This window comes from Pteropus medius, unplaced genomic scaffold (genome assembly GCF_902729225.1).
Source record: "Pteropus medius unplaced genomic scaffold, Ma_sr-lr_union100, whole genome shotgun sequence".
Taxonomy (NCBI): domain Eukaryota; kingdom Metazoa; phylum Chordata; class Mammalia; order Chiroptera; family Pteropodidae; genus Pteropus; species Pteropus medius.
In genome coordinates, this window is record NW_024349227.1 from 234,105 (window position 1) to 243,343 (window position 9,239).

Consider the following 9,239-nt stretch of genomic DNA (forward strand, 5'->3'; position numbering starts at 1 on the left):
GGTTCTGGCACTAAACTAAGCCCCTAGCCTACCCCAGATTCCTCCTTAGGGCCTCTGTGTGGAGAGCTCTCTCTGAGAGAAAGTTCTTCCCAGCCTTCTATTCAGCCTTAGGTGGGGCAGAACCCTTACTTCTCCCTGGGCCTTGAATGTAATGCTTCTGGTATCACATGCTTCCCAAGCCTGCCCTTGACAGAACTCAGACTTCAGTCCTCCTTGGTCTCCCCTCCAGCCCCAGTGCCCGTGTCCAGTCCTGAACCTTGGGCTCCTCCCCAGCCAGGAGAGGTGGTCATCAGGAACATTTCCCTGTTCTCTATGATTAGGATGCATATCTAGTTTCTCCTGGAATAATGGCAAATTATTCTGAGAGAAGCAAAATCACTAGGTCTGTCAGAACCTATTACTATCTCACCCCCAAGAAGCTGTTCCTTGGCCTACCGAAGGGTCATGCCTGGGGCAGAAGAATTAAGGTGTGGCTTTTGTGTTAACACCAGTGACCTGGAGCCCATCTTGAGCTCGTACCACCTACCCCAGTCCCTAGAACCAAAAGCCAAGAAATGTCACAAAGCTGCTGACAATCGTATACTATTCTTGGCTGATATTGTCAGTAGGTGATAGTAATTATGGTAATGTACCTGCACAAAGTCTGCCTGCTGTTTATGCAGTACATTGGACAGAGAAACCCTTCTATGAGGAGCTGGTCTATAGCCAACATGGGACATCTAATAAGTTGAAAAGTCACCATTTTGGGAGAGTATATTAATTTCCTAGGCTGCTGTGACAAAGTACCACAAACTGGGTGGCTTAAAACAGCAGTAGTGTATTCTCTCACCATTCTGGAAACTAGATGTCTGAAATCAAGGTGTCAGCAGAGCTGGTTCCTCCTGAATGCTCTGAGCATATGTTCATGTTTCTCTCCTAGTTTTGGGTGGTTGCCAGCAATCCTTGGCAATCCTTGGCTTGTAGATGCATCATTCCAAGCTCTGTCTCCATCATCACATGGCATTCTCCCTGCGTGTCTCTCTGTGTCTTCACATGACCTTCTTATAAGGACCCCAGTCATTGGATCTAAGGCCCATCTAGTTTGACCAGAAGGGTTTGACCTCATCTGCAAAATTTCTTTTCTAAATAAGGTGATGTTCTGAGGTTCCAGGTAAACATGGATTTTGGAGGGACACTATTCAGTTTGGTACAAGGGAGTAACAAATCAACTGTGGAGTTGATGATTATACACCAATTAGCAATAATCAGTGTCAAGCAACCATTCAGAGAACTACTTAAATATTTCTGATGACAAGAAAATCTTCCTCAAGTTCTTCAACTATTTTGATTTTTTCATTAAAAAAAATCCATTATGTATAATACATTACTAAGTTTCAATAGTGGCTGAGAATCTGTTTTTAGTGGTAGTTGATTGGGTTTGTAAAGCTAAAACATATATCATTTGTCCAAGATGTTCCCAAGACCCAGGACAGAACAGTGGACAGCAGAGAGGAACTGATTGTGATATGGTCTGTGAAGCGGGTCCCCAAGGCAGAGAAACAAGTAGTGCTCTCCTACCCACTAAGCTTCTCTGAAATATGAACTCTTCTAGGGAGTCTGTACAATAAAAATAGTAGGAGATCATCTCAGAAAGACTTCACATCTAAGTAGATAGGACACACTGAAAGAGAAGAAGGAGATCAATGGTCCCCGGCTGGCCAGGGAGATGAAGCAGGATGGGAAGGAAGATGGCCAAGCTATAAGATTCTAGAACTAGAGGCTTGGTAAGCCTACCCTAAGGCTGATGAGGTAGGGTTGGCCAATCCACCCTCACTAGAGCCAAAAGTCTTTATTTAAATGTGTGAAAGTGAATATTTTAAAACCCAGGTTTTTGTCGATAAATCACATTAAAATTCATCCAAAATTCCCACATTTGTGGTTCTAACTTTAGAACAACAACAAGAATATGAACATATTCAGGAAATTAATCTTACCAAAATTCTACCATTTCTTATAGCAGAAAGTCATGAATAAGCTTGCTATAAAGGTTAACCTTCCCAAAGCCCCCTTCCTGTGGAGTGGCTCACTCTGGAACAGGAAAGCCTATGATCCAAGTTCTTGGAAAGAAGGGACTGTAGGATGCCTGATCCAGGTGCTTCTACCTAGGTGGGCTACCTGGTGAGTCTAGCAGGCAGGGGGATTTTCATGGACCGTCTTCAGCGAGAGCAGTGTTGAGTTATGAAGAGGGTCACTTGAGAATCTTGGCCCACAGTCTGGAAAGGCCCAGGGGATGGCCCTTGGGAGAATGGCCACATGAGAGGTCAAAGTAGGGTGATGCAGTAACCAAGCAATGATGACAACCTCCACCTTAATGACCATGGCTAATCTCTACTGCTCTCTTACTGTATTCTAGGCACTGTGCTAAGCCCTTTACAACGCTGACCTCATGCAATCGTCACAACAACCTCATGAGGAATATTCCTATCCCACCTGTAACACAAGGAGGATAATAAACCTAAGTTATTATGGAGATTAAATGAATTTGCCTAAAGAATATAGAACAATTCCCAGTGTAGCTGGTGTTATTTATTGCCTCCACCTGCCAATCATCAGGGTCTGAATTTTTTCCACTAGATTCATACCTTCTAATCAAACATTGTTCTTAGAGGTTGTCTGCCATTGGGCCCCCTGTCATCAGTGAGCTTCAGCTTCTCAGACCTTCTCCTGAGGTAGGAGCACAGGGCAATCCAACAGCCCTTGAGTCAGAAAAGAGGAATGAAATTTATAGGGGTGGGGGTGGTTAGAAAGAGAGAGAAGAAAACAAAAATGGTAAACTTTCCCTACTTTGCAGTTTGGCCAGGGGTCAGCCTTCCCATGGGGCCCCAACCATGAGACCCTGGGTTGGGGAAGTAGAGACTGGACAGGCCAAGGGCTGGGAGTTTCGATCCCTCAGACTCCAAACATTAACTTCCTGCCTGGCAATTCTCAGACCCTTAATTCTTACTCTTAACAACCCAATGTAATGTTTCACACATCATGTGAAAATCTCTGCTACCCATTCATCCTACACATCTCTAGCACTGCCTGGCAGGCCCCAGCCACAACACAGCCAGCCCCTCATCTTCCCACAACACATGTTCACGCATCGCACAACACACGTCACATTCTTAGCCACACATCACATATTCGCGTGTCACACACTACACATACATCATTATGCCTCACATCATGCACTCACACACTAACATATCACACATAACGCACTCCCACATCACTCCTGACACTGTCAAACACAATGCATACTTCACGCTCCACAGCACGGTCATACACCACTCATCTCTTACACATCACATACCATACACTCATGCATTTACACTTGCACACTCTCATGCACATAGTCACACCCACAACTCATTCATTCATCTATTCTCTTTCTCCAAGACAACCCAGGCCTGGAAATCCACAAAAGCCAGAGCCCAGCTGTGTGACAGCTGTTAGGCACTGTGAAAAGCCCACCAAGTTGGGAAGGATGGAGGCTGATGGGAGCTGAGAACTCTGTCAGTCACTCACTCTAACCAGAGGCCTGAGGCTGCCCACTGACACCTTGCCCAGCATGGTTGGAGAAAATCACAAGTACAGGTGCACTGGGCTAGTGGAGACCCAGATAGGGGTGGGCAGAGCAGGCTGCCTACTCCCACACATGCTTCCTCTGCACCTGCTCTGAGCCTCACATTTGACTTCCAATGCGGATGTCATTGTTTTATGTAGAGCATGTGACAAATCTGACATGTGGGGGCCGGTGGGGAGTGGTGTGCACGGAACCACTGAGGAGCCTGAAGGCTCTGTCAGCCACATCCTCCCAGGAGGGTATGGGAATAGCCCAAGTCCTCTGTTGGGCACAAGAGGCTACAGAGCCTGTAGGTGGGGCCCTGGGAACCAACCTAGGACGTAATATCCAGGAATGAAACCCTGAGACTCCTCCAATAAATGAAACGATAGACCACACATCTCCACATTAGAGGGCTCTTAAAGCACTTCCATGAGCATGGTTTCTGCTAGGCCTCATGAAAGCCATGTGAAGTAGGCAGGGCAGGGACCATGCCTATTTTATCAGTGAGAAAACTGAGGCCCAAAGCTAGAAAGTGACAAGGCAGGGCCAGAACCCAGATCTTCTGACTAGAACTCCAAGCTCTTTCCATGATACCAAGCAGCTGATTGGCTCAGCATCTCTCTCTTCATAAATCGCTGGGCCATACCCTTGGACCCTCAGGGTCCTGAAGGGATAGCTTGGCCAGGTTGTTATGACTTTAGGCTGAGTTGTTGTGTGACCTACCATACCCTCTCCTGGCATCGCTCCTGTGGTCACTGGAGAGTGGCCTCTGTGAGAGGGCAGCACCTTAGGGAAATAGCTGGGAGAGAGGAGAGGTGGCTAATCTGAGGAGCTGGGTGAGCTGTGGTTAAGACCTCAGAAATAATGTCCTGTAGAAGGAAATGCCAGCAATCATCTAGTTGACCTCCATTTTCTAAGATAAAGAAATCGAGGCTCAAACCCCATTGTTAGTATTCCCACATAGCGAGTGCTCAAAAATATTAGTCAAATGAGTTCCAGGGCCACAACCGGCAGCTCTGACTCAGGCCCGCACTCTGTCCACACAGCCTTCTTCAGATGGAGAAAAGTGGTGACAGGCAATTTTATCCTGGAAAAGGACTCTGGTGCTGACATCAATGAATACACACGAAGCCTAGAAGGCGCCTCCAAGAAAAAGTGCCCAAGGTGAAGAAATATCACGCTCGATAATTTTTAATAGCCTTTAGGATCTGCCTAGAGGCCCCTTGACCCCTGGTGACCTGTGACCCATTTTCAATCAACACAACATGTTTTCTCAACTCCTGATTTCGGCCAGGTGGTTACCTGACTTTTTTTTTTTTTTTTTTTTAATTCTTAAGATTAGTAAGCAAACAAGACAGGTTGTCATTTCCTCATTTTCAAGGCTTGCTCCTCACATGGGCCAAAAATCTCTTTCAAGCTCCAGATTGTCACAAGTTCCTGGGTGAGCAGTGGGTCTCTGTCTCCATCTCCAGGGCCTCTTGGATGGGACCTTGCTCTAAAAGGAGCCATGAACCTCTGGCTTTGGTCACTTTACTTCCTGCCAGGTAAGTGCTATGGGAAAACACCTCACATGTCTTATGAGATTTGAATTGGTCACAAGTAGGGGAGTGGCTGGGTGTCTCCAGCTTGTATGTTTCTGGACAGATTTAATTGCAAACCAGTACCTAGGACATGACATGGCTGGAGGCCACCTGAGGTCCTCTCACTCCTTGCTAGTACCCCTCTCTCTACTCCAGATACATCTCCTATTTGGCACAGGCGTTGATTCATAAAAGCTGAAGGTATCACCTCTCCCAGACATATTAGCTTGTTAATATGGGATCTTAAAGCAAGTGTCCCAAGGTTCTTTCTTTTTGTTTGTTTGTTTGTTTTTTTAGGCGAGGCAACTCTTGGTTGACTTAACAGATTGCAAGGATCTTGTCAGCTTACAATTCCTTATTTTTATTTTTTACATCTACAGCACCTGGTCTTCCTAGGTGGTCTCCCGTCCAAATACTAACCAGGTCCGCCCCTGCTTAGCTACCGAGATCAGACAGGATCGAGTTTGTTCAGGGTGACATGGCCGTAGACCCAAGGTTCTTTCTGCTTACCTCTACATTCTCTTTCTTTGGATCTCTTTCACTCATGATTTCCAGCTTTCAACTCTAAATGAAGACTTTCTTCTCCATTTTGTAGTCCTAATCCATTTTCCAATTCCATATCTCAGTTTACAACTGTTTCCTGGGCATCCTCACTTCAATATCCCACCTGGATCTGAAATGCAACATGCCTAACACCTTACTTCAAATTTTTCATTGGTCACCATCCAAACCAGCTACTCTATATGACTTAACTGTCACTGATATTAGATGCAGAATGTTAGAATGGCTTTATACACCTCTTTCCATTTATCCTCAACCATCTTATGACCTGGTCAAAAGCTAATTCATGTAGTTTCTAGATTTCCATTTACCAGGATGAGAAACAAGGGCAGCTTCTTCTTCAGAGGCAACAGCGGGAATGGAAAGGAAAAGAACACATGGTCATCTCTTAACTGTCTTTTCCACTTTCTCCTACTTGACCTGCCTATAGTTCCAGATTAATTTTCCTAAAGCTTGACTCTAATCATAGATCGCCCTACCCACTGCCTACTGAATTAAATACAGACTTCTCTCTTATGCTCCCTTTTACCCTCTGGGCTTATCACATTCCCCTGAACTTCCCTAACCTCCAGCTAAACAGGACTTCTCCGTGAGCATGTGCTGGATCTCCTGCCGCCAGTCCTTGCTCATGCCATTCTTTCTGCCAGGATCATCCTTCTGCTCACCTCTACCTTTCATGGGTCATTCAAAGCTCATCTCGACCTTCACCTCCTTCCTATATACTTTCCAGAATCCCCTCTTCTGAACCCCAGTAGCTGATCCCATTCTACCTTGTATTGTGGCTCAGAGTGTATCCATCTTATTTCGTTGATTAAATGGTAATCTCTTTGAGGGCCAAAACAAATTTTTATTCATACTTACTTTCTTTGTGACTGCTTGAGTATGGAAGGAAAGTTAAATGTTTATTGAATCGAAGAGTGAAAACCCCTAAAAGCCCAAGGGAATGGAGTTTCAATGAAACGTCAGACTTAGTCAGAGGTGGTAGGACGTATATGAGCTCGACGTGAGTACAACCAACCTTAGGCCTCAGAGGAAGGAGGGTTGTGTGGGGACAAGTCTGGGAAGAGAAATCAAGAGTACTTTTTAAATTTCCATTGTAAATTTTAAATATATATTGGATATTCAAATGGAGTCCAAGTGGAGAAATAGGGAAGGCAAGTCTGGAGCTCAGAGGTAAAGACAAGACTGAAGATACATGTTTTGGTAGAATCTATATAGAACTGACATTAAAAGCCATGAGAATATATTAGCTACTGTGGGGAGAGAGTGAGGAGGACAGAGAAAGGAACAGGCCCAAGTACCAGGCCCTGGGGTGGCCTAACATTGGGAGGTGGCTAGAGAAGGAAAAGTAAGGAGATTGAAAAGAAATGGCCTTTGAGAGTGTGGTGTCAGAAGCCACGAGAAGAAAGTGTTTTAAGGTGGGAAGGCTCGATTTCGTCGAATGCTACCGAGAGTCAAGTAAAATGAAGACCAAGAAGTGACCATCAAACATAGCCACAAGGAAAATTTTGGTGACTTTGATTAGACCCGTTTCAGTGGAATGTTGGAGGCAAAATTCTGACAGGTGTAGGTGGAAGTAGATTCAGTGATTTCGATGATTCGTTTGAGAAAGAGAACAGAGAGGGCGGTAGCTGAGGGATGCAAAAGTCAACCGAAGGTTTTTTCAACACGGGCACCACCGAGCACGTATGTAAGCTATGGCAATGCTGGAAGAGAAGAAAGCAGCAAGGCAGGCAGATAAAAGGTTAATTGCAGAAGAGAAGTTCTAATAAAGGTAAGCAGAATGGACTCAGGATACAGGTGAAGGCACCGGCTTTTAAGAGGAGGGGGAAGCTCCATTCAGCGTAACGGGACAAAGGGCAGACAGAAGGCCCCAACACACATAGGCTGGTGTATGCAGAAGCGAGAAGTTGAATAGAATGTTTCTCATCCTTTTTTAAAATCCATGCTCTGTCTGATAAACATAGAAGTTCCCTTCTTCCAGAGATCCTTCTGTGACTGGAGTTACAGGGTCCTCGTCACCGCTCTGGGAAGTCACCACTGCATGCAATACAGTCTGTCTCCAGGGCACCACCGCCAGCCACGGCCACATGACCCTGCGCCTTATTTCGCATTATGAAAATTACACACTTGTTTCCACATTCCGGACATCTATTTATATCCAAGTATATAGTAAGGGTCACTTTCTAAACCACATATATCCCTCTCCTCTACCTTCATCACTATAAATCAAGTCACCAAATTTGAGATTAATGTCACTTACTTAGTAGCTTCTTTAAAATACCAACATTAAACAGCTTGGTTCCTTTAGATAGCTTCTTCCACCCCTCCCTTTCTTCCCAGAATCATTTGGAAATGTAGTTCTAGCCCAGAATCACAAAACTTCAAGGGCATCTGAGATATTTATTTTAAAATGCAGATTATTAGGCCCCACCCTAGACAACCTAATCACCATGCCTAAGGGTAGGCCCAGGTCCTCTGCACCCTAAAGAACTCTCTCCACACGAGTCTTACTCATACTGTGCATACCCTCTAGATATGATAGGAGGTCATATCTAGTCTTCTCCCTGTTTAGGAAATCTGCTTTTCTAAGCCTTTGGTGGAGGTTAGAAGCTACTACAAACTCTAAGGAGAGCTGGGATCTGGTCATTTTCACCTCACCAACTGGTGCTTCCTTGTGACCAGAGCTCAGTGTACCCAGCAGCGTTTTTTTGTTTTGTTTTGTTTTGTGCTCCATTCATCCAGCGTTTGCACAAAGTAAATGTCTTAATCAGCTCGGGCCACTGTATCAAAATGCTATAGACTGCATCGCTTAAACGACAGATGTTTATTTCTCACAGTTCAGGAAACTGAAAGTCCAAGGTCAAGCTACCAGCAGATACGGTTTGGTGAGGCCCCTCTTTCTGGGCTTGCAGATGGCCACCCTCTCCCTATGTGCTCACATGGCCTCTTGCATGCATGGAGAGAGTAAGGACACTAAGCCCATTACGAGCATTCCACCTTCATTGAACCCTAATCACCTTGCAAAGGCCCCACCTCCTGAAACCATCACATTGGTGGGTCACAGCTTCAAGACATGGATTTGGAAGGGGACATAAACATTCAGTCTGTAACAGAGGATCTGGGTAAGCCAGGGGGTTACCAAAAGCTCATCTCTGAGTGGAGCAAAGCGACTGGACGTATCTGCCTAGGTAGTGACCTCTCTCTCTCCTGCCATGCCCCTGCCCTTTTTATAGCATCTTGCTCTTGGGAAAGCAGCATTCATGCCCTTTTCCGGCTGAGTTGGTCCAAAAACTTTCACATGTTTACTCACAGGTGCTGGGATTTACACACAGGTATGGGCCATCTGGACATACAGGGTGATTCCCCCACCAGTCACCAGGCTACTATGCCTGTCTCAGTTTCCGGGGGATTTAAAACAATGCTGGGTTATTTGTGTGAGGGTTTCCATGTCAGATATGCATCTGGCTGGCCCCTCTGCCTCTCCATACCATGTTACAACAGCTATG

The 9,239-nt window shown here is 45.4% G+C and overlaps 1 protein-coding gene and 1 pseudogene across 1 annotated transcript in view; one reads left to right on the forward strand and one right to left on the reverse strand.

The window, feature by feature from the left end:
- Positions 1–4,954: 4,954 nt before the first annotated feature.
- The window catches only part of FCMR (Fc mu receptor), a 14,138-nt gene continuing 9,853 nt past the window's right edge, over positions 4,955–9,239 (forward strand). Inside the window, exon 1 of the mRNA XM_039881719.1 lies at positions 4,955–5,133. Within this exon, the coding sequence (XP_039737653.1) occupies positions 5,097–5,133 (37 nt within the window). The 5' untranslated portion in view covers positions 4,955–5,096. The remainder of the gene's footprint in view (positions 5,134–9,239) is intronic.
- LOC120618019 (uncharacterized) lies at positions 5,541–5,659 on the reverse strand (annotated as a pseudogene).